Here is a 24,782-nt window from a genome sequence, read left to right as displayed (position 1 = left end):
GCTGCAGGCGGATGCACTTCCCGCATATGTAGTCGTCAGGGACATCGGAAGCGCCCCTGACTTCCCACATAGTACAGGAGGAGCAAGCAATTTGTTTGAACATAACAGTTTTCTAGCTTTTACAAAGGCATTTTCTTGGCTTTTACCCCATACTCATTCATCTCCTTTATGCAGTATAGCGTGCAGTGGTTTTAACAGTGTGCTAAAACCCGGTAATAAGTTACCAAAGTAGTTCAGGAGTCCTAGAAACAACCGCAGCTCCGTCACGTTCTGTGGCCTCGGTGCGTTCTCGATTGCCTCCGTCTTTGAATCGGTGGGCCTGATGCCGTCCGCCATGATTCTTCTCCCCAGGAACTCCACTTCAGGCACCATGAAAACGCACTTCGAGTGTTTTAACTTGAGCCCCACGCGATTGAGACGACTAAGAACCTCCTCTAGATTCTGCAGATGTTCGACTGTGTCCCGACCTGCAACCAAGATGTTGTCTTGGAAGACCACGGTGCGAGGGACCAACTTCATTAAGCTTTCCATAGTTATCTGGAATGTCGTCACGGCTGATCGAATCCCAAACGGGCATCTGTTGTAAATGAAGAGACCTTTGTGCGTGGTGATGCAGGTGAGGCTCTTCGATGATTCCTCCAGCTCCTGCATCATGTAGGCCGAGGTCAAGTCCAGCTTCGTGAACGTCTTTCCTCCTGTCAGCATCGCAAAAAAGGCGTCTGTGTTTGGTAGTGGGTATTGATCCTGCAGGGAGAAACGATTGATAGTTACTTTGTAATCACCACAGATTCTGACGGTGCTGTCTTCCTCGAGGACTGGAACAACTGGACTGGCCAATCGTTGAATTCGATCGGCGACATGATGCCCTCTCGTTGCAGCCGGTCCAGCTCGATCTCCACCCTCTCTCTCATCATGTATGGTACCGCTCTCACCTTGTGATGGATGGGTCGCGCCCCTGGAATCAGGCGGATCTGCACTTTTGCTCCTTGGAACTTCCCGATGCCTGGGTCGAACAGCGAGGGGAACTTGTTTAAGACCTGGGCACATGAAGTGTCGTCGACGGGCGCGAGCGCTCGGACGTCATCCCAGTTCCAGCGTATCTTCCCCAGCCAAATCCTGCCGAGCAGCGTGGGACCATCTCCTAGTACCACCCAGAGTGGTAACTCCATCGTAGGAGTCCTTTACGGTAGCACTGCTGATTACAGAAATCAGTTCCTTTGTGTATGTTCTCAGTTTAGTGCGAATGATAGTCAGGACTGGCCTTGAGGCCTTGCTGCACCACAATTTATCGAAAGCCTTTTTGCTGATAATGGACTGGCTTGCGCCCGTGTCCACCTCCATTGACACCGGGAGATCATTTAATTCAACCTTCAGCATTATTGGGTGACACTTTGTGGTAAATGTGTGTACCCCATATATCTCTGCCTCCTCGGTCTGAGGCTCTGGTTCGCCGTGATCCACTGTGGATTTGTCCTCCTCTGCAACCTGGTTGTTTGCAGGATTAGCAGGGTTTGCAGCTCGCCTGCACATACATTGGCGATGTCCCATTGATCCACAGTCCTTGCAAATGTATCCTTTGAAGCGGCATGAATGGAAACGATGATTACTCCCGCAGCGCCAACAAGGTGTTAATGGCCTTGATGGTGGACTCTGAGACATCTGCGGATGTGCAGCTGCAGGCATGTGTGACCTGCCCTGTACGTTATGATTCAAAAACAACATTACTTTGTTCACAGTACTTGTAGCAGCACTCCTGTGCTGAGAGATTTGCTTGGTAGTGTCACTCGTGGCGATGAATGCCTGGGCTATCGCTATGACTTTACTCAAAGTTGGGGCCTCTACAGTCAAATGTTTGTGAAATATTACTTCATGGCCAATGCCAAGTACAAAGAACTCCCTGAGCATATGCTGCAAATGTCCTTCAAATTCGCAATGTCCTGCAAGGTGTCTTAGCTTGGCGACATAGCTCGCCACTTGCTGGCCTTCAGACCTCTTGCACGTGTAGAACCGACACCTCGTCATGAGAACGCTTTCCTTCGGGTTAAAATTCTCCTGGATCAGTGTGCCGAAATCATCATACGATTTCTCTGTGGGTTTCGCTGGAGCAAGCAGATTTTTCGTGAGGCCATACGTTGGTGCCTTGCAAATGGTGAGGAGAATCGCCCTTCATTTGGCAGCGTTCGCTTCTCCTTCCAACTCGTTAGTCACAAAGTTTTGGTCGAGTTGCTCCAAGAAGGTTTCCCAATCATCTCCCTCTGAAAATTTCTCCAGGATGCCCACTGTTCTCTGCATCGTTGCGGTGGGGTTGGTCATCTGTATCTCGTCACCAGTTGTAGTGTATGAATGAAGAGTCTGACCAGATACTGTGAGCTCAAAGTAAAGTGTGACAGTCTTTTATTGCAAGTTTCCAGAGTGCCTCTCCAGCCTGTGAGGCCTCCTTAAGTACAGATGCTCCCAAGGGATTGTTGGATCCCTTGGGACTCCAGGGTATGTGCCCTCTGGTGGTTAAACAAGGTATTTACAGGTTGACATATATAACACTTCCCACCAGTGTTCCCTTTATGCTGCGTGGCCGTGCAAAGGTCTGGAGCTCCCACGCAAGCCGCGCGCTGGCTTTTTAGTTGGAGTAGCCACACAAGCGCGAGCATTTGAATGGGCCACACACCCAGAAATTATTTAGAGGGAACATTGCTTACCACGTGTCATGTCTCAAATTACTCACATACTGTATTCAAAATGGGATTTTCTCAAATAAATCTATCTAATTTGCACTTGAGTGAATCAATGCTAACATCTCCCTAGAGAGAATGTGCCATAGATTTACCATTTGCTCAATGATTTCTGCCCCTCGGGCCATCTGCTCTCGTTCTACTGTCCTGGACAAGGTTGAACAGCTTGTCATGGTCTACAGTATCTAATCCCTTTAGAATCCTAAAGACAGCAATGATATTACCTCTCAAACCTTCCCTTTTCCCACTTTTAAATAATCGCTCATCATAATCCAATCCCTCCATCCCCTCAATCATTCTGGTTGTCCTCTTCTGTATTCTTTCAATAGCTGCAATATTCCTTTTGTACCATGGTGACCAGAACTATACACTGTATTCAAAGTGTGGTTGCACCAATGATTTGTAAAGTAGAAGGATTACCTCACTATTTTGGATTAATATTCACCTATTAATACATCCCAACATATGACTTGCTTTACTCACTGTTACTGTGCATTGTTGTGATAGCTTCAATTTATAGTCACTCAGGACCCCCAGATTTTCATTTTCTATACACATTATATTCTTTCCATTTAAGTACTAGTCCCTTCCTGGATTTATTTGTCCTCATGTGAAGCACATGACATATCTTTACTTTGAATTACCTCTGACACCTGTCTGACCAATTCCCAAGTATATTCAACCCCTGCTGTGTCTTACACTACTAAGCTTTATAGTTGGCCACCTTCATTAGTTTTGAATCAGCTCCTGTGCTTGTGACTCTTAGCTCCTGATCATTTTTGAGATGTTGATGTATGCATATTAACAGGCAATGGAATAGATAACTTCAATGACTCTGGTCACTGAACCATTAAAGTAAGATGTTTGCAGGAACACAGTGTTACCTAGACATTAATACCCATCTCACGTTACATCGAGTCTGCTGCACAGAAATAGGCCATTCATCCAACTGTTCTATGCTGGTGTTTATGCTCTGCACGAGCCTCCTCTCACCCCTCTTCATCTAACTATTTGTTATTGACCCCTCTGCCAAGGGAAACAGGTCCTTCCGATGCACTCTATGCAGGCCCCTCATAATTTAATACAACTCAATCAGGTCTCCCCTCAACATCCTCTATTCCAAAGAAAAGAGACCCAGCATCTCCAATTTTTCTTCCAGCCAAAATTCTCCATTCCAGGCAACATTCTTGTAAATCTCCTCTGCACCTTTTCCAGTGCAATCACATCTTTCCTGTAATGTGGTGACCAGAACTGCACACAGTACTCCAGCTGCGGCCTAACCAGTGTTTTATACAGTTCATGTATAACCTCCTTGCTCTTGTATTCCATGTCTTGACTAATAAAGGCAAGTGTTCCGTATGCCTTCTTAACCACCTTATGTACCTGGCCCGCTACCTTCAGGGATCTGTGGACCTGCACTCCAAGATCCCTTTGTTCCTCTGCACTTTTCAGTGTTACATAGAAACATAGAAACATAGAAAATAGGTGCAGGAGTAGGCCATTCGGCCCTTCTAGCCTGCACCGCCATTCAATGAGTTCATGGCTGAACATGCAACTTCAGTACCCCATTCCTGCTTTCTCACCATACCCCTTGATTCCCCTAGTAGTAAGGACTTCATCTAACTCCTTTTTGAATATATTTAGTGAATTGGCCTCAACAACTTTCTGTGGTAGAGAATTCCACAGGTTCACCACTCTCTGGGTGAAGAAATTCCTCCTCATCTCGGTCCTAAATGGCTTCCCCCTTATCCTTAGACTGTGTCCCCTGGTTCTGGACTTCCCCAACATTGGGAACATTCTTCCTGCATCTAACCTGTCTAACCCCGTCAGAATTTTAAACGTTTCTATGAGGTCCCCTCTCATTCTTCTGAACTCCAGTGAATACAAGCTCAGTTGATCCAGTCTTTCTTGATAGGTCAGTCCCGCCATCCCGGGAATCAGTCTGGTGAACCTTCGCTGCACTCCTTCAATAGCAAGAATGTCCTTCCTCAGGTTAGGAGACCAAAACTGTACACAATATTCCAGGTGTGGCCTCACCAAGGCCCTGTACAATTGTAGCAACACCTCCCTGCCCCTGTACTCAAATCCCCTCGCTATGAAGGCCAACATGCCATTTGCTTTGTTGTACCATTTAATGTGTATTCCCTTGCCTTACTAGACCTCCCCAAATACAAACTTCTTAATAATACCTCCTACATTCAAGTCTAAGTCCCAGGCTGTGAGAATGTTGGTCTCGCCCCTCTCGATCTCTGTAACTCCCTCCAGCCCTACAACTTTCTGGGAGCTCTGCATTCCTCCAACTCTGGCCTCTTGTGCATCTCCCATTTCTTTCACTCCAACATTGGTGGCCATGTCTTCAGACATCTAAGCCCTAAGCTCCGGAATTGTCTCCCCAAACCTCTGTCTCTTCCTTTAAGATGTTCCTTAAAACCTACTTCTTTGACCAAACTCTTGGTCATTTGTTCTAATATCTCGAATTGTGGCTTGGTGTCAAATTCTATCTAATAACACTGCTATGAAGCACCTTGGGACATTTTACTACGTTAAAGGCACTGTATAAATGCAAGTCACAGACATACAGCATGAAGATCACAATGCACCACTGCTTCATTTACTGTTAAGGCTGTTAAGAGAAGCAAGAGTGGAAATAGCAGAGGCTCTGACCATCATTTTCCAATCCTCTCTGGCTATAGGTATGGTGCCAGAAGACTGGAGGATTGCAAATGTTGTACCATAAGAATATAAGAAAAAACATAAGAAATAGGAGCAGGAGTAGGCCATTTGGCCCATTGAGCCTGCTCCGCCATTCAATAAGACCATGGCTGATCTGATCATGGACTCAGCTCCACTTCCCCATCCGCTCCCCATAACCCCTTATCCCCTTATTGTTTGAGAAACTGTCTATTTCTGTCTTAAATTTATTCAATGTCCCAGCTTCCACAGCTCTCTGAGGCAGTGAATTCCACAGATTTACAACCCTCTGCGAGAATAAATTTCTCCTCATCTCTATTTTAAATGGGCGGTGTCATGTAGTCAACCAGCATTGTAACCCATGTATGATCTTGCCTAAGTTGTACACTGTGAGAACAATGACCACTAGGTGGTGAACTTGTGGGAGACACTCCTAACCTGGACCTTCAGGTATAAAAGGGGAAGCTCCACCCACTTCCATCACTTGAATGCTAAGGAATAAAGGACAGGTCACAGACTGACCTTCTCTCAAGCATGGGCCTCGTGTGCATTTATACTGTGTAGTAAGGACGTATCAATGGCGACAGGAAACTGGAATTTAAACCACGCGAGCATGGCCACTAGCAGAACAGATGAGAGGTACTGTGTTAAGGAATGGTTGGGACAGAGATTCAACATTGTTAAAGCAGCACACAGTTCTCCAGGCAGCCAAGGGCAATCGGGCATGCCCCATCATGTAGTCGAATCCAGAGGGGGAGTTCGACAGAGGCAATGGCAAGCTGAACGGTGATTCACACCATTGCAAGGGACAATGCGGCCAGTAATGGGGCCATCAACACCTGTTAATGGCGCACTCAAGGACAGTCACAGGGGCAGTCAGGGATGATCAACTGGCAAGGGACCTTTTGTTTCCAACAACAGCTCATGTTGGAGGCGTGGAGGCACACACTCAGCCGGAGTTTGCAAAGATGAGCAAAATACTTGCAGAAATTGCAGAAATCAATGCAGGGGGAAATCGCTGGAAGCTGAAGTTCAGCGAGTTCATGTGGAGCACATATACAGTTCATACACCAGGACGCCACCGATAATGATGAAAGTGCTCCTCAATGGCATCCCAGTATTAATGGAGCTAGACATGGGGGACAGCCAGTCCCTGATGAGTATCAAACAGTTCGAAAGGTTGTGGGTGTCCAAGGCCAGGAGGCCAAAATTATTGCGGATTGACGCACAGCTACAACATATACAAAGGAAATCATTCCGGTGCTAGGCAGCACCACGGTAGTCATGACCCACAAAGATTCGGAGAACAGGTTGCCACTCTGGATTGGCCCAGGGGATGGTCCTGCACGACTGGGGAGGAGTTGGCTTGCTGTCATGAACTGGAAATGGGGCGATGTCAATGCAATTTCTTCTGTGGAGCGAATATCATGCTCACAGGTCCTGGACAAATTTGAGTCACTATTTCAACCCGGCATCGGCACTTTCATGGGGAACAAGGTAGTGATTCACAAAAACCCGGACGCAGGCCAGTACACCACAAGGCCAGAGCGGTGCCGTACGTGATGCCGGAAAAGATAGAATGCGAATTGGATCGCCTGCTGAGGGAAGGCATCATCTCACCAGTCGAATTCAGTGACTGGGCGAGCCCGATTGTGCCGGTGCTCAAGGCGGATGGGTCGGTCAGGATATGTGGTGATTACAAGGCCACCATCAATCGGATGTCACTCCAAGACCAGCACCCGCTACCGAGAGTGGAGGACCTCTTTGCGACGCTATCTGGTGGCAAACTTTTTTCAAAATTGGACCTGACCTCAGCTTACATGACCCAGGAGCTGGCGAGTGAGTCGAAGAAGCTGACCACCATCACGACACACAATTTGTTGTTTGAGTACAACAGATGTCCGTTCGTGATTCGCTTGGCCGCCGCAATCTTTCAACGAAACATGGAAAGTCTCCTCAAGTCGATTCCAAGGAGGTGGTTTTTCAAGACGACATCCTCATCACGGGTTGCGATACTGAAGAACACCTCCACAACCTGGAGGAGGTGCTTCGCAGACTGGACCAGGTAGGTCTGCGACTGAAAAAGGCAAAGTGCGTCTTCTTAGCTTCAGAGGTAGAATTCCTGGGGATGAGGGTAGCAGCAGATGGGATCAGACCTACTGCGTCCAAAACGGAAGCGATCCAGAGAGCACCCAGGCCCTGTAACACAACGGAGCTGTGTTCGTTCCTGGGGATCCTGAACTATTTTGGTAACTTTCTTCCCAAATTGAGCACGCTGTTAAAGCTGCAACACGTGCTCCTACGCAAAGGCCGCAAATGGGTCTGGGGGGACAGCCAGGGAAGGGCTTTTGATAGAGCACGCAATTTGTTATGCTCCAACAATCTGTTAGTGCTATATAACCCATGTAAGAAACTTGTTTTAGCGTGCGATGCGTCGTCCTATGTGGTCGGGTGTGTGTTGCAGCATGTTAATGCCAAGGGTCAGTTACAGTTGGTAGCTTATGCCTCCAGAAGTCTGTCCTAGGCAGAAAGGAGCTACGGGATCGTAGAAAAGGAAGCGCTTGCATGTGTATATGCTGTAAGTTGTGGGCATCCAAGACCAGGAGGCCAAAATTATTGCGGATTGACGCACAGCTATGGACATATACAAAGGAGATTGTTCCGGTGCTCGGCAGCGCCACGGTAGTTGTGACCCACAAAGATTCTGAGAACAGGATGCCACTCTGGATTGTCCCGGGGGACGATCCCGCACTGCTGGGGAAGAGTTGGCTTGCTGTCATGAACTGGAAGTGGGGCGATGTCAATGCAATTTCTTCTGTGGAGTGAATATCATGCTCACAGGTCCTGGACAAATTTGACTCACTATTTTAACTCGGCATTGGCACTTTCATGGAGACCAAGGTAGTGATTTACATAAACCCGGACGCCAGGCCAGTACACCACAAGGCCAGAGCGGTGCCGTACGTGATGCGGGAAAAGATAGAAGGCGAATTGGACCGCCTGCTGAGGGTAGGCATCATCTCGCCAGTTGAATTCAGTAACTGGGCGAGCCCGATTGTGCCGGTGCTCAAGGCGGATGGGTCGGTCAGGATATGTGGTGATTACAAGGCCACCATCAATCGGGTGTCACTCCAAGACCAGTACCCGCTACCGAGAGTGGAGGACCTCTTTGCGACGCTATCCGGTGGCAAACTTTTTTCAAAATTGGACCTGACCTCAGCTTACATGACCCAGGAGCTGGCGAGTGAGTCGAAGAAGCTGACCACCATCACGACACACAAGGAGTTGTTTGAGTATAACAGATGTCCGTTCGTGATTCGTTCGGCCCCCGCGATCTTTCAGCGAAATATGGAAAGCCTCCTCAAGTCGATTTCAAGGACGGTGGTTTTTCAGGACGACATCCTCATCATGGGTCATGATACTGAAGAACACTTCCACAACCTGGAGGAGGTGCTATACAGACTGGACCGGGCTGCGACTGAAAAAGGCGAAATGCGTCTTCTTAGCTCCAGAGGTAGAATTCCTGGGGATGAGAGTAGCAGCAGACGGGATCAGACCTACTGTGTCCAAAAGGGAAGCGATCCAGAGAGTACCCAGACCCCATAACACGATGGAGCAGCGTTCGTTCCTGGGGCTCCTGAACTATTTTGGCAACTTTCTTCCCAAATTGAGCACGCTGTTAGAGCCGCTACACGTGCTCTGACGCAAAGGTCGTGATTGGGTCTGGGGGGGACAGCTAGGAAAGGGCTTTTGATAGAGCACGCAATTTGTTATGCTCCAACAAACTGTTAACGTTATATGACCCGTGTAAGAAACTAGTTTTAACATGTGATCCTTCGTCCTATGGGGTCGGGTGTGTGTTGCAGCATGTGAATGCCAATGGTCAGTTACAGCCGGTAGCTTATGCCTCCAGAAGTCTGTCCCGGGCAGAAAGGGGCTACGGGATGGTAAAAAAGGAAGCGCTAGCATGTGTATATGCAACAAAAAAAAATGTACTAGCACCTGATTGGCAGGAAATTTGAACTGGAGACAGATCACAAACCCCTACCGTCCCTTTTCGCCGACAACAAGGCCATAAATATGAATGCATCGGCCCGCATACAGAGGTGGGCACTTACGTTAGCCGCCTATGATTACACAATTCGGCACAGACTGGGCACTGAAAACTGCACTGATGCACTCAGCAGGCTACCACTAGCCACCACTGAGGGGGCAGCTGAGCATGATGCTGAGATGGCCATAGCTATTGAAGCTTTCGAAAGCGAAGGCTCACCTGTGACAGCCCATCAGATTAAAGTCTGGACAAATAAAGATCCACTACTGTCTTTAGTTAAGAAATGTGTCCTGAATGGGGACTGGGCAGCCATGTATGCGGCATGCCCTGAGGAGTTGAAACCGTTTCATAGGCGCAAGGATGAACTCTTGAATTAGGCCGATTGCCTACTGTGGGGAAACCAAGTAGTCATGCCCCAGAAGGGCAGAGAGGTGTTTATCAGAGAACTTCACAATGAGCGCGCGGACATTGTCATGATGAAGGCAATTGCCAGGTCACATGTTTGGTGGCCAGGGATAGATGCAGACCTGGAACTTTGTGTTCGCAGGTGCAACACGTGTGCTCAGCTGGGAAACGCACCCAGGGAAGCCCCCCTTAGCCCCTGGTCCTGGCCCGCCAAGCCATGGTCACACATCCATGTGGACTACACAGGTCCTTCCATGGGAAAAATGTTTTTGGTTGTAGTAGATGCCTACTCCAAATGGATTGAGTCTGCCATTTTAAATTCAAGCACATCCTCTGCCACGGTAGAAAGTCTACGGGCAATGTTCGCCACCCATGGTCTACCGGACGTCTTGGTCAGTGACAGTGGCCTGTGCTTCACAAGCACTGAATTCCAGGACTTCATAGCAGGCAATGGAATCAACCATGTCAGAACGGCACCATTCAAGCCGGCCTCAAACGGCCAGGTGGAACGAGCAGTGCAGATAATCAAACAGGGAATGCTCAGAATCCAAGGGGGTTCCCTACAAAGCCGCTTATCACGCCTCCTGTTGACCAATAGATCACGACCACACTCGCTCACAGGGGTTACAGCAGCAGAGCTGCTAATGAAAAGGACGCTCAAAACCAGGTTATCCCTTATACACCCTACTATGAAAGAAATTGTTGAGAGCAGGCATCAGTCACAATGTGACTACCATGACAGGAATGCGAGTGTGCGATGTATTGATGTCAATGACTCTGTTTTTGTCTTTAATTACGCTGCAGGGCCCAAATAGCTTGCAGGCACTGTGATTGCCAAAGAGGGGAATAGGTTTTTGGTAGTTAAACTTACCAATGGACAAATCTGCCGCAAATATGTGGATCAAACTAAAAGGAGGTTCAGCAACCCCATAGAAGAAGCAGAGGAAGAACACGACATAGAGTTTACTCCACCACAGGTGACCGAACACCGGAACCAAGTGGAGGAGAGCCCAGTCACTGTGGTCAGTCTGGAGAGGCCTGAGGCACCGCAAACAGCAGACACTCAGGCCAGCACCCAACAACCGGAGCCCCAACTCAGGCACTCTACAAGCGAGCGTAAACCACCAGAGAGACTTAACCTGTGATCCCAATAAGACTTTGAGGCGGGGGGGAAGGTGATGTCATGTATGCAACTGTCATTGTAACCCATGTATAAGCTGACCTAAGTTGTATACCTTGAGAACACTGACCACAAGGGGTGAACTTGTGGGAGACACGCCTAACCTGGACTTTCCGGTCTGCCTTGTGTGGTCTTGGTAATAAAGGTAACTGGTCACAGAGTGATCTTTTCTCAAGTATGGGTCTCGTGTGCATTTATACTGTATAGTAAGGACATATTAAATGCATTAATAACAATGGTGGGATATGTTTTGTTGGCTACAACAAAGACATGGCTTATGTTTGGGACATTACAATTCCTGGTTATAATATTTTCAGAAGGGTGGAGGGAAAGGCAGCATTAGTACAAGATCCTATCACAGCACTAGAATGTAAGGATGTCCTAGCAGATTGTTTTAAGAAAGAATCCATCTGAAGATAGTTAATAAAATAGGAACAGAAATAGTACAATTCTCGATGTGTATTACAGGACACCGAACAGTGGAGATGAGGTAGAGGGGAAATGTTCAGGGAGTTCAGAGAGACATCTTAAGACTGGAATAAAGGTAATGCATGTGGTAAAAGGTAGAAACACTTTTTAGAATGCATCCAATCTTAAGGCCACTTCTACCTCAGATTTGCTACTAATGGTGTTCTTGCTATTGAAGACAACTGAGTATTATACAGAGGGTATCCTGAACACCAATTGGCCTTTCACCAAGTTTCTCAATAAGAAAATGCATTGCAATAATTTCCAAACCATCAGATTCATGTGATGGCTACTGAATTGAAACAACAGTATTCATTTTCTCTGTAGGCCGAGAGGCTTCTCAGTTGGACCGTGTAGCTTGTCTATCCTGTCCCACCTTGCTTCTGTCCATGGACAACCATTGACCCCGTCTTTATGAAACTCCCTAACCGTGTTGGTTCTCCCTGCTGCTGCCTGTGGCTTGTTTCTTTTTCTTTTCTGCGGCATCCCCTCATCACGCTGCACGATATATTCTTCCTTTGCCTGCAACCCATCTGGCATTGTGCCATTGAAGTCAGAAACGAAAGACACAAGGCGGGGGGCTGGCGGGAGTGGGTGGGGGGGGCGGTTTGAAATAACAAATGCAAGTTACAGAATTTGCAACTGAACTGACTGACCACAAATATATTGCAATAGAAAGGAATGTTCCAAGATGCCAGTGATTTCTTGAAGTTGATTGGTTTACTTGGGCAAGAAGAAGGGTAGTATTTCACCAATGATCAGATTTATTCATGTGCAACAATCTCTTATGATAGGTTAGCCTGTTATAAAGAATTGTCCAGGAATTAAGGAGGTTCAAAAATCATTGAAACAAAGCCATCTTTACCACTTGTCAGTTATGGTTCAGTGGGTAGCACCTTCGCCTCGGAGTCAGTAGGTTGTGGGTTCAAGTCCCACTCGAGCACAAAAGTCTAAGCTAACACTCCAATGGAGTGCTGCACTGTCAGAGGTGCCATCTTTCGGACGAGACGTTAAACCGTCTGCCCTCCCAGGTGGATGTAAAAGATCCCATGGCCCTATTCTGAAGAAGAGCAGGGAAGTTATCCTCTGGTGTCCTGGCCAATATTTATCCCTCAATCAACATCACTAAAAAAACAGATTATCTGGTCGTTATCGTTGTTTGTGGGAGTTTGCTGTGTGCAAATTGACTGCTGCATTTTCTACATTACAACAGCGACGACACTTTGAAATGTACTTATTTGTGGCTGTAAAATGTTTTGGGATGTCCTGAGGTTGTGAAAGGTGCTATATAAATGCAAGTCTTTCTTTCTTTACCCCTAAAGTGCCCAAGTCGCCATATAACACGATCCATCACTGCTGAAAACAAGTCTGAGGGGATAACGTGTTCCCAGTTGATTTCTGACATATTTGTTAGCTGTAAACAGGATTGTGATACAAAGCATTGAAAATCGTCCTCTTTCTGTGGATTTCAAACGATACATTTCTTCAGCTGTTAAACTCCGTATCCATCGGGAAACATTGCTAACAGCGGATGCTGGCATTTACGCATCAGAGACCTTTAGCCCTTTGACCTCAGGCATATAATTGTTAATTGCAGGAGTACGGATCTGTGAATGGGTTTAACTATGGCTGCGTTTATTTGTATTAACTGAAAGGCAGCCGTTTCTCTGATTGGCTCTCCATTTTCACATGACCTATTGCTGATTGGTCCCCTTGGAGGATCAGCCACATCCTCTGGAATGTGTAACTGGAACCGCCCAGCCCAAGTTCTGACTGACTTTCCAATTTGTAATTCGATCCATTTTGACTTCAGAAGCCACAGAGGATAGATCTGCCCAAAAGCCACCAAGTTCCAGGCCGAAGTCCCTTATCCCAGCGCAAGTGCATCCCTCTGCCAGCCGCAGTCCCTCATCAAAGCACAAGACCTTATGCCCCCCCATAGATGGGGCATTGTGTGCGGATTGTTAACATGTTTATTGGGTATGAAGTGAATAGTGACAGTGTCGTGACTTCTGGATATCATCAACCCCAATGATGTCTCTTGTAACACACGCACCAAGCTTACATGCATCAGGGAGTTGGAAGAACGTGATCTGTCTTCTCTGAGTTCCCTCTCTCCCCTCCGAGCCCCCCCCCCCACCCCGCCACCTGTGTCTCTCTCTTCCCCCCCAACCCCCCCCACCCAGGGTCTCTCTCTCTCTCTCTCTCTCCCACCCCAACAAGCTCTCTCCCCCACCTAGCTCTCTCCCCCACCCCCAAGCACTCTCCCCCACCCCCAAGCTCTCTCTCCACCCCCAGCTCTCTCTTCTGCCACCACCGCCCCCCCCCCACGCCCCCACCCCATGTCTCTCTCCTCATGGAGCACTTTACGATGCCGCTTGACTCTTCAATCAAACTGGCGCTGAATGAGAAACGAACTGCTCCTTTCAACCCACCTCTCTATCCCCGCCTCCCGCTCCCCCCGCCCTCTCGCTCCCCCCGCCTCTCGCTCTCACCGCTCTCCCCGCCCCCCCGGCCCTCTCGCTCTCCCCGCCTCTCACTCTCCCCCGCTCTCCCCGCCTCTCGCTCTCCCCCGCTCTCCCCACCTCTCGCTCTCCCTGCTCGCCCCGCCTTCTCGCTCCCCCCGCCTCTCGCTCTCACCGCTCTCCCCGCCCCCCCGGCCCTCTTGCTCTCACCGCTCTCCCCACCTCTCGCTCTCCCCGCCTCTCACTCTCCCCGCTCTCCCCACCTCTCGCTCTCCCCGCCTCTCACTCTCCCCGCTCTCCCCACCTCTCGCTCTCCCCGCTCTCCCCGCCTCTCGCTCTCCCCCGCTCTCCCCGCCTCTCGCTCTCCCCCGCTCTCCCCACCTCTCGCTCTCCCCGCTCTCCCCACCTCTCGCTCTCCCCGCTCCCCCCGCCCTCTCACTCTCCCCGCCTCTCGCTCTCCCCTGCTCTCCCCGCCTCTCGCTCTCCCCGCTCCCCGCGCCTCTCGCTCTCCCCTGCTCTCCCCGCCTCTCGCTCTCCCCGCTCCCCCCGCCCTCTCGCTCTCCCCTGCTCTCCCCGCCTCTCGCTCTCCCCGCTCTCCCCGCCTCTCGCTCTCCCCGCCTCTCGCTCTCCCCCGCTCTCCCCGCCTCTCGCTCTCCCCGCTCTCCCCGCCTCTCGCTCTCCCCACCTCTCGTTCTCCCCGTTCTCCCCACCTCTCGTTCTCCCCGCCTCTCGCTCTCCCCGCCTCTCGCTTTCCCCGTTCTCCCCACCTCTCGCTCTCCCCGCCTCTCGCTCTCCCCGTTCTCCCCGCCTCTCGCTCTCCCCGCCTCTCGCTCTCCCCGTTCTCCCCACCTCTCGCTCTCCCCGCCTCTCGCTCTCCCCGCCTCTCGCTTTCCCCGTTCTCCCCACCTCTCGCTCTCCCCGCCTCTCGCTCTCCCCGTTCTCCCCGCCTCTCGCTCTCCCCGCCTCTCGCTCTCCCCGTTCTCCCCACCTCTCGCTCTCCCCGCCCTCTCGCTCTCCCCCGCTCTCCTCGCCTCTCGCTCTCCCCGCCTCTCGCTCTCCCCACCTCCCGCTCTCCCCGCCTCTCGCTCTCCCCGTTCTCCCCACCTCTCGCTCTCCCCACCTCTCGCTCTCCCCACCTCTCGCTCTCCCCACCTCTCGCTCTCCCCACCTCTCGCTCTCCCCGTTCTCCCCACCTCTCGCTCTCCCCGCTCTCCCCGCCTCTCGCTCTCCCCGCCTCTCGCTCTCCCCGCCTCTCGCTCTCCCCACTCCCCCCGCCCTCTCGCTCTCCCCGCCTCTCGCTCTCCCCGTTCTCCCCACCTCTCGCTCTCCCCACCTCTCGCTCTCCCCGTTCTCCCCACCTCTCGCTCCCCCCGCCTCTCGCTCTCCCCGTTCTCCCCGCCTCTCGCTCTCCCCGCCTCTCGCTCTCCCCATTCTCCCCGCCTCTCGCTCTCCCCGCCCTCTCGCTCCCCCCGCCTCTCACTCCCCCCGCCCTCTCGCTCTCCCCACCTCTCGCTCTCCCTACCCTCTCGCTGCCCCCGCCCTCTCGCTCTCCCCGCTCTCCCCGCCTCTCGCTCCCCCCGCCTCTCGCTCCCCCCGTCTCTCGCTCTCCCCGCCTCTCGCTCCCCCCGCCTCTCGCTCTCCCCGCTCTCCCCGCCTCTTGCTCTCCTCGCCTCTCGCTCTCCCCGCCTCTCGCTCTCCCCACCCTCTCGCTCCCCCCGCCCTCTCGCTCCCCCCGCCCTCTCGCTCTCCCCGCCTCTCACTCTCCCCACCCTCTTGCTCCCCCCGCTCCCCCCGCCCTCTCGCTCCCCCCGCCCTCTCGCTCCCCCTGCCCTCTCGCTCTCCCCACCTCTCGCTCTCCCCACCTCTCGCTCTCCCCACCCTCTCGCTGCCCCCGCCCTCTCGCTCTCCCCGCTCCTTGCTCTCCCCGCTCCTCGCTCCCCCCGCCTCTCGCTCTCCCTGCTCTCCCCGCTCTCCCCGCCTCTCGCTCCCCTCGCCTCTCGCTCTCCCCGCTCTCCCCGCCTCTCGCTCCCCCCGCCTCTCGCTCCCCTCGCTCTCCCCGCCTCTCGCTCCCCCCGCCTCTCGCTCCCCTCGCCTCTCGCTCCCCTCGCCTCTCGCTCTCCCCGCTCTCGCCGCCTCTCGCTCTCCCCGCCTCTCGCTCTCCCCACCTCTCGCTCTCCCCGCCTCTCGCTCTCCCCGCTCTCGCCGCCTCTCGCTCTCCCCACCCTCTCGCTCTCCCCACCCTCTCGCTCCCCCCGCCTCTCGCTCCCCCCGCCCTCTCGCTCTCCCCACCTCTCGCTCTTCCCGCCCTCTCGCTGCCCCCGCCCTCTCGCTCTTCCCGCCCTCTCGCTGCCCCCGCCCTCTCGCTCTCCCCGCCTCTCGCTCTCCTCGCCTCTCGCTCTCCCCGCCTCTCGCTCCCCCCGCTCCCCCCGCCCTCTCGCTCCCCCCGCCCTCTCGCTCCCCCCGCCCTCTCGCTCTCCCCACCTCTCGCTCTCCCCACCCTCTCGCTGCCCCCGCCCTCTCGCTCTCCCCACCCTCTCGCTCTCCCCACCTTTCGCTCTCCCCACCTCTCGCTCTCCCCGCCTCTCGCTCCCCCGCTCCTTGCTCTCCCCGCTCCTCGCTCCCCCCGCCTCTCGCTCTCCCCGCCTCTCGCTCCCCTCGCCTCTCGCTCTCCCCGCTCTCCCCGCCTCTCGCTCCCCCCGCCTCTCGCTCCCCTCGCTCCCCCCGCCTCTCGCTCCCCTCGCTCTCCCCGCCTCTCGCTCCCCTCGCCTCTCGCTCTCCCCGCTCTCCCCGCCTCTCGCTCCCCTCGCCTCTCGCTCTCCCCGCTCTCGCCGCCTCTCGCTCTCCCCACCCTCTTGCTCTCCCCACCCTCTCGCTCTCCCCACCCTCTCGCTCCCCCCGCCTCTCGCTCCCCCCGCCTCTCGCTCCCCCCGCCCTCTCGCTCTCCCCGGCCTCTCGCTCTCCCCACCTCTCGCTCTTCCCGCCCTCTCGCTGCCCCCGCCCTCTCGCTCCCCCCGCCTCTCGCTCTCCTCGCCTCTCGCTCTCCCCGCCTCTCGCTCTCCCCGCCTCTCGCTCTCCCCACCTCTCGCTCTCCCCGCCTCTCGCTCTCCCCGTTCTCCCCACCTCTCGCTCTCCCCGCCTCTCGCTCTCCCCATTCTCCCCACCTCTCGCTCTCCCCACCTCTCGCTCTCCCCGTTCTCCCCACCTCTCGCTCCCCCCGCCTCTCGCTCTCCCCGTTATCCCCACCTCTCGCTCTCCCCGCCTCTCGCTCTCCCCATTCTCCCCACCTCTCGCTCTCCCCGCCTCTCGCTCTCCCCATTCTCCCCGCCTCTCGCTCTCCCCGCCCTCTCGCTCCCCCCGCCTCTCGCTCTCCCCGCCTCCCGCTCTCCCCATCCTCTTGCTCTCTCCACCTCTCGCTCTCCCTACCCTCTCGCTGCCCCCGCCCTCTCGCTCTCCCCGCTCTCCCCGCCTCTCGCTCCCCCCGCCTCTCGCTCTCCCCGCCTCCCGCTCTCCCCATCCTCTCGCTCTCCCCACCTCTCGCTCTCCCCGCTCTCCCCACCTCTCGCTCTCCCCGCCTCCCCCTCTCCCCGCCCTCTCGCTCTCCCCGTCTCTCGCTCTCCCCGTCTCTCGCTCCCCCCGCCTCTCGCTCTCCCCGCTCTCCCCGCCTCTTGCTCTCCTCGCCTCTCGCTCTCCCCGCCTCTCGCTCTCCCCACCCTCTCACTCCCCCCGCCCTCTCGCTCTCCCCGCCTCTCGCTCTCCCCACCCTCTCGCTCTCCCCGCCTCTCGCTCCCCCCGCTCCCCCCGCCCTCTCGCTCCCCCTGCCCTCTCGCTCTCCCCACCTCTCGCTCTCCCCACCTCTCGCTCTCCCCGCCCTCTCGCTCTCCCCGCTCTCCCCGCCTCTCGCTCCCCCACTCCTTGCTCTCCCCGCTCCTCGCTCTCCCCGCCTCTCGCTCTCCCTGCTCTCCCCGCTCTCCCCGCCTCTCGCTCCCCTCGCCTCTCGCTCTCCCCGCTCTCCCCGCCTCTCGCTCCCCCCGCCTCTCGCTCCCCTCGCTCTCCCCGCCTCTCGCTCCCCCCGCCTCTCGCTCCCCTCGCCTCTCGCTCCCCTCGCCTCTCGCTCTCGCCGCCTCTCGCTCTCCCCGCCTCTCGCTCTCCCCACCTCTCGCTCTCCCCGCCTCTCGCTCTCCCCACCTCTCGCTCTCCCCGCTCTCGCCGCCTCTCGCTCTCCCCACACTCTCGCTCTCCCCACCCTCTCGCTCCCCCCGCCTCTCGCTCTCCCCACCTCTCGCTCTTCCCGCCCTCTCGCTGCCCCCGCCTCTCGCTCTCCCCGGCCTCTCGCTCTCCCCACCTCTCGCTCTTCCCGCCCTCTCGCTGCCCCCGCCCTCTCGCTCTCCCCGCCTCTCGCTCCCCCCGCCTCTCGCTCTCCCCGCCTCTCGCTCTCCCCGCCTCTCGCTCTCCCCGCCTCTCGCTCCCCCTGCTCCCCCCGCCCTCTCGCTCCCCCCGCCCTCTCGCTCCCCCCGCCCTCTCGCTCCCCCTGCCCTCTCGCTCTCCCCACCCTCTCGCTGCCCCCGCCCTCTCGCTCTCCCCACCCTCTCGCTCTCCCCACCTCTCGCTCTCCCCACCTCACGCTCTCCCCGCCCTCTCGCTCTCCCCGCCCTCTCGCTCTCCCCGCTCTCCCCGCCTCTCGCTCCCCCGCTCCTTGCTCTCCCCGCTCCTCGCTCTCCCCGCCTCTCGCTCTCCCCGCCTCTCGCTCCCCTCGCCTCTCGCTCTCCCCGCTCTCCCCGCCTCTCGCTCCCCCCGCCTCTCGCTCCCCTCGCTCTCCCCGCCTCTCGCTCCCCCCGCCTCTCGCTCCCCTCGCTCTCCCCGCCTCTCGCTCCCCTCGCCTCTCGCTCTCCCCGCTCTCCCCGCCTCTCGCTCCCCTCGCCTCTCGCTCTCCCCGCTCTCGCCGCCTCTCGCTCTCCCCACCCTCTTGCTCTCCCCACCCTCTCGCTCTCCCCACCCTCTCGCTCCCCCCGCCTCTCGCTCCCCCCGCCCTCTCGCTCTCCCCGGCCTCTCGCTCTCCCCACCTCTCGCTCTTCCCGCCCTCTCGCTGCCCCCGCCCTCTCGCTCTCCCCGCCTCTCGCTCCCCCCGCCTCTCGCTCTCCTCGCCTCTCGCTCTCCCCGCCTCTCGCTCTCCCCGCCTCTCGCTCTCCCCGCCTCTCGCTCTCCCCGCCCCCTCGCTCTCCCCGCCTCCCTCACCCTCTCGCTCTCCTCGCCTCTCGCTCTCCCCGCCTCTCGCTCTCCCCGCCTCTCGCTCTCCCTGCCCTCTCGCTCTCCCTGCCCTCTCGCTCCCCCCGCCCCCTCGCTCTCCCCGCCTCTCGCTCCCCCCGCTATCCTCGCTCTCCCCGCCTCTCGCTCTCCCCGCTCTCCCCACCTCTCGCTCTCCCCGCCTCTCGCTCTCCCCGCCCTCTCGCTCTCCCCGCTCTCTCGCTCTCCCCGCTCTCTCCGCCCCTCGCTCCCTCCGCTCCTCGCTCCCCCCGTCTCTCGCTCCCCCCGCCCTCTCGCTCTCCCCGCCCTCTCGCTCTCCCCGCCCCGCTCTCCCCGCCTCTCGCTCTCCCCGCCCTCTCGCTCTCCCCGCCTCTCGCTCTCCCCGCCCTCCCGCTCTCCCCGCCCTCTCGCTCTCCCCGCCTCTCGCTCTCCCCGCCTCTCGCTCTCCCCGCCTCTCGCTCTCCCCACCTCCCGCTCTCCCTGCCCTCTCGCTCTCCCTGCCCTCTCGCTCTCCCCGCCTCTCGCTCTCCCCGCCTCTCGCTCTCCCTGCCCTCTCGCTCTCCCCGCCTCTCGCTCTCCCCGCCTCTCGCTCTCCCTGCCCTCTCGCTCTCCCCGCCTCTCGCTCTCCCCGCCTCCCGCTCTCCCTGCCCTCTCGCTCTCCCCGCCCTCCGCTCTCCCCGCCTCTCGCTCTCCCCGCCTCCCGCTCTCCCTGCCCTCTCGCTCTCCCCGCCTCTCGCTCTCCCCGCTCTCCCCGCCTCTCGCTCTCCCCGCCCTCTCCCCGCCTCTCGCTCTCCCCGCCTCTCGCTCTCCCCGCCCTCTCCCCGCCTCTCGCTCTCCCCGCCTCTCGCTCTCCCCGCTCTCCCCGCCTCTCGCTCTCCCCGCCTCTCGCTCTCCCCGCCCTCTCCCCGCCTCTCGCTCTCCCCGCCTCTCGCTCTCCCCGCCTCTCGCTCTCCCCGCCTCTCGCTCTCCCCGCCCTCTCCCCGCCTCTCGCTCTCCCCGCCTCTCGCTCTCCCCGCCTCTCGCTCTCCCCGCTCTCCCCGCCTCCCGCTCTCCCTGCCCTCTCGCTCTCCCCGCCTCTCGCTCTCCCCGCTCTCCCCGCCTCTCGCTCTCCCCACCTCTCGCTCTCCCCGCCCTCTCGCTCTCCCCGCCTCTCGCTCTCCCCGCTCTCCCCACCTCTCGCTCTCCCCGCCTCCCGCTCTCCCCACCCTCTCGCTCTCCCCGCCTCTCGCTCTCCCCGCTCTCCCCACCTCTTGCTCTTCCCTCCTCTCGCTCTCCCCGCCTCTCGCTCTCCCCGCCTCTTGCTCTCCCCACCTCTCGCTCTCCCCGCTTCTTGCTCTCCCCACCCTCTCGCTCTCCCCGCCCTCTCGCTCTCCCCGCCTCTCGCTTTCCCCGCCCTCTCGCTCTCCCCGCCCTCTCGCTCTCCCCGCCCTCTCGCTCTCCCCGCCTCTCGCTTTCCCCGCCCTCTCGCTCTCCCCGCCCTCTCGCTCTCCCCGCCCTCTCGCTCTCCCCGCCCCGCTCTCCCCATCCTCTCGCTTTCCCCGCCACCTGCACTCTTCACTCAAACTGCCGCTTGAACTGGTCCTGGTCGCCGGCTGCCTGATCAGAACCTCGGGGCTGCTGTTGGATCGGAGGCAGTGGAGGCAACGCACGGGGCTGCTTTCAGATATGGCGTGGCGTGATGGGCGGGGGTGAGGAGCAGTGGTGAGGGGGAGGGGGATGGGGGAAGAGGAGGGTGCATTCACAGAATTGGGTTAGTAGGAATTGTGTTGAAGGGGCGGAGTCGGTGATATTTGTCCTAACTCTCGCTTCTGCGCATATGTCAGGAGACTTAGTACAAATAGTTACTCCGTTTGATTATATGTCGAAGGTCAATCTCTGACGACCAATTGCATTCTGTGATCTTGGGACATTTTTCTACATTAAAGGTACTGTATAAATGCAAGTTGTTGTTGTAGCTGAAGGTGTTAATTCCTGCACCAATGGCATTTTATTTCAAGTACCAATTGAGCTGGTAATTGGAGATATCCAAAGCCTTTAAATGCGCATGTGTCATCATAAGCCCTATCTCCCTCCCATGGGCCATCTTTTTTTTTATGTATTCACTCACGGGATGTGGGTATCTCTAATTGCCCTTGAGAAGTGATGAGCCAACCTGTACCAGGCCATTTCAGAGGGCAGTTAAGAATCAACCACATTGCTGTGGGACTGGAGTCACATATAGGCCAGACCGGGTAAGGACGGCAGATTTCCTTCCCGAAAGGACATTAGTGAACCAGATGGGGTTTTACGACAAGCCGATGGTTTCATGGTCACCATTACTGATGCTAGCTTTTTATTCCAGATTTTATTTAATTAACTAAATTTAAATTCCCCAGTTAGCTTGGTGGGATTTGAACTCATGTTATAAGAATATAAGAAATAGGAGCAGGAGTAGGCCATTTGGCCCCTCGAGCCTGCTCCGCCATTCAATAAGATCATGGCTGATCTTATCATGGACTCAGCTCCACTTCCCTGCCCGCTCCCCATAACCCTTTACTCCCTTATCGCTCAAAAATCTATCTCAGCCTTAAATATATTCAATGACCCAGCTTCTATAGCTCCCTGGGGCAGAGAATTCCGTAAATTTACAACCCTCAAAGAAGAAATTTCTCCTCAACTCAGTTTTAAATGGGCGGCCCCTTATTCCAAGACTATGCCCCCTAGTTTTAGTTTTCCCTATCAGTGGAAACATCTTCTCTGCATCCAGCTTGTCGAGCCCCCTCATTATCTTATAAGTTTCGATAAGATTACCTCTCATTCTTCTGAATTCCAATGAGTAGAGACCCAACCGACTCAACCTTCCTCATAAGTCAATCCCCTCATCTCCAGAATCAACCTAGTGAACCTTGTCTGAGCTGCCTCCAATGCAAATATATCCTTCCTTAAATACGGAGACCAAAACTGTTCGTAGTACTCCAGGTGTGGCCGCACCATGTCTTTGGATCATTAGTCCAGGCCTCTGGATTACTCGTCCAGTGACATAGCCACCATCTTTCCCTGGCTGTTGCCATTTTGAGAGTGAGATTACTGGCACAACCCCCTGGTGGTTCCTGTCAAAGAGGGCAGAATGATGTTACTGGAGGTAAACTTCTTACCTGTGGCCTCCACCATCCCTTCCAGGATCACGACAATTTCCATTTCTTCCTTGGCCAGCTGGGCTTTGGGCATTCCCCAGAAGGGACTCTGCTGGTTGATCTCGTGTGAGATGATGAGCGGCGACACTAAGAAGAGGCGGTCGTCCCCCGTGTCATAGCCAACGCTGATGTCGGTCTGGTTGAGCGGGATGAATTCGCCTTCCTTGGTCTGCTGCGACTTGATGAGTTTAGCGCGAATCGAAGCCTCGACAATGTGCGAGCTCCTCAGGTCCCCTACCCGGAACATCAGGCACAGCTTGCTGTCGCGCACGGAGATCACCGCGTGGGTGGAGAAGACTAGCGTCTCCGCCCGCTTGTTGGGCTGCGATATCTTGACAAACATGCAGCCCACCATGAAAGCATTGACGATTGAACCCAGGACGGACTGGAAGAGGAGTAAGATGATGCCTTCCGGACACTTGTCTGTGATGAACCTGTACCCGTATCCAATGGTGGTTTCCGTCTCGATGGAGAAGAGAAAGGCCGAGACGAAGCCATTGAGGTTTTTAACACAGGGCACCCACGAAGAGTCACTTATGTGGTTCAGGTCCCCTCGGATGTAGGCAATAAGCCACCAGATCATCCCGAAGAAAAGCCAAGTGGTGGTGTAGACCATGACAAAAATGAGTAGGTTAAGTCTCCATTTTAAGTCCACTAACGTAGTGAAAATATCAGTCAGATAACGGTACCGCTCCCTCACATTGCCATGGTGGACGTTACACTTGCCGTCCTTTCGCACGTACCTCTGGACATTCTTCTTGACTTGATGGTTGCCTGTGGCGAACTGTTTCGGGACATCCTCTCGCACTTGTTTCGGTAGCTTTGGCTGCCGAGTGGCCACAGGGCTCTCGACGTCCTGCTCCATGAAAATTGGTAATCAGTCTAGTAAGAAAAAGACAGATTTTAACAAAAGTTATTTGATGTCCACCATAAGAAAAAGAAATACTGTTAAATGCCAATCATTTTACACAACGCCCCAGACACCCATTCATTTGATGTTGATTTGTTTCACAGGATCATATCGATCAGGATAGCTATTTGGATCATCTTAGCTTATGCACACAGAAAGAGCCCACAGTCTCCCTATTACAGGATCCAACTATTCTTTGAACGATTCCAAGGTTTTTGCCCCCACTTCTCTATCTGGAAGTCCATTCCATGAGTTGATCACTTTTTGTGTGAAGAATAACTTCCGGATATTCGTCTCAAATTTGCCTTTTACTAGTTTAAACATCTGTCCCCCTACCTTACTCTCGAATTCAATTTAAAGTAATACTCTGGATTTACCCTTTCCATTCCCTTAATTATCTGATACGAGTTCATAAGGTCATCTCTCAGACACCCCCTTTCCTGGCGGAAAAGTCCAAGTTCCTGCCGTCTGTTCTCTTAAAGTAGTACAACACTAGTGATCAGCCTTGTGGCTATTCTCTGCAAACACTCTCTTCCCCAGCATCGAAGCACTGACCACACTCCACCAGCTCCATTGGGTGGCCCACGAGACTCCCTAAGCAAGCGCTCTACTCGGAACTCCTACACGGCAAGCGAGCCCCAGGTGGGCAGAGGAAACGTTTCAAGGACACCCTCAAAGCCTCCTTGATAAAGTACAACATCCCCACCGGCACCTGGGAGTCCCTGGCCATAGACCGCCCAAAGTGGAGGAAGAGCATCCGGGAGGGCGCTGAGCACCTCGAATCTCGTCGGCGAGAGCATGCAGAAAACAAGTGCAGGCAGCGGAAGGAGCACGCGGCAAACCAGGCTTCCCCACCCACCCTTTCCTTCAACCACTGTCTGTCCCACCTGCGACAGAGATTGTAATTCCCGCATTGGACTATACAGCCACCTGAGTGGATTTTTAGAGTGGAAGCAAGTCTTCCTCGATTTCGCGGGACTGCCTATGATGATGATGATGATTCTCTGCACCGCCTCCATGTGCCTTAATGTCTGCTTTTCTCTTGGCTTCCAGAACTGGATGCAGTACTCAAGCTGTGGTCTCCCCAGAACATTGTGGAGTTTGACCACGGCTTCCCCTGGCCTGTGTTCTACTGCTTTGGTTACACAGTTCAACATTCTACAGGTCTTGTTGATTGCTGCTCTGCATTGGGTAGACATGTTGAGCATTGTGTTTTCTCAAACTCCTAGGTCTCTTTCAACTTTCTCCTTAGCTACCTCAAGGCCATTCATGGACTATGTGTGTCACCAATGTTCCCCCTCAGGTGTGCGGGGGCGTGGCTCCGTTTCAATCCGGAGGATACACACAGGCCGCTCTCAAGCTGTTGCCGCTGGAAGATACCACAGCAAATTTAAAGGGACCACGCACAAAAGAAATTAGAGGAAACATTGTATGTCACCCATTTGTCTTTCCATTATGCAGCACTT

The 24,782-nt window shown here is 55.1% G+C and overlaps 1 protein-coding gene across 1 annotated transcript in view; it reads right to left on the bottom strand.

Moving 5' to 3' along the window:
• Window positions 1–23,271, bottom strand: part of kcnj6 (potassium inwardly rectifying channel subfamily J member 6) — a 106,663-nt gene extending 83,392 nt beyond the window's left edge. Inside the window, exon 1 of the mRNA XM_070893856.1 lies at window positions 22,368–23,271. Within this exon, the coding sequence (XP_070749957.1) occupies window positions 22,368–23,271 (904 nt within the window). The remainder of the gene's footprint in view (window positions 1–22,367) is intronic.
• Window positions 23,272–24,782: the final 1,511 nt, after the last annotated feature.

This window comes from Pristiophorus japonicus, chromosome 11, assembly GCF_044704955.1.
Source record: "Pristiophorus japonicus isolate sPriJap1 chromosome 11, sPriJap1.hap1, whole genome shotgun sequence".
Taxonomy (NCBI): domain Eukaryota; kingdom Metazoa; phylum Chordata; class Chondrichthyes; family Pristiophoridae; genus Pristiophorus; species Pristiophorus japonicus.
This window is presented reverse-complemented; position numbering and strand designations above follow the sequence as displayed.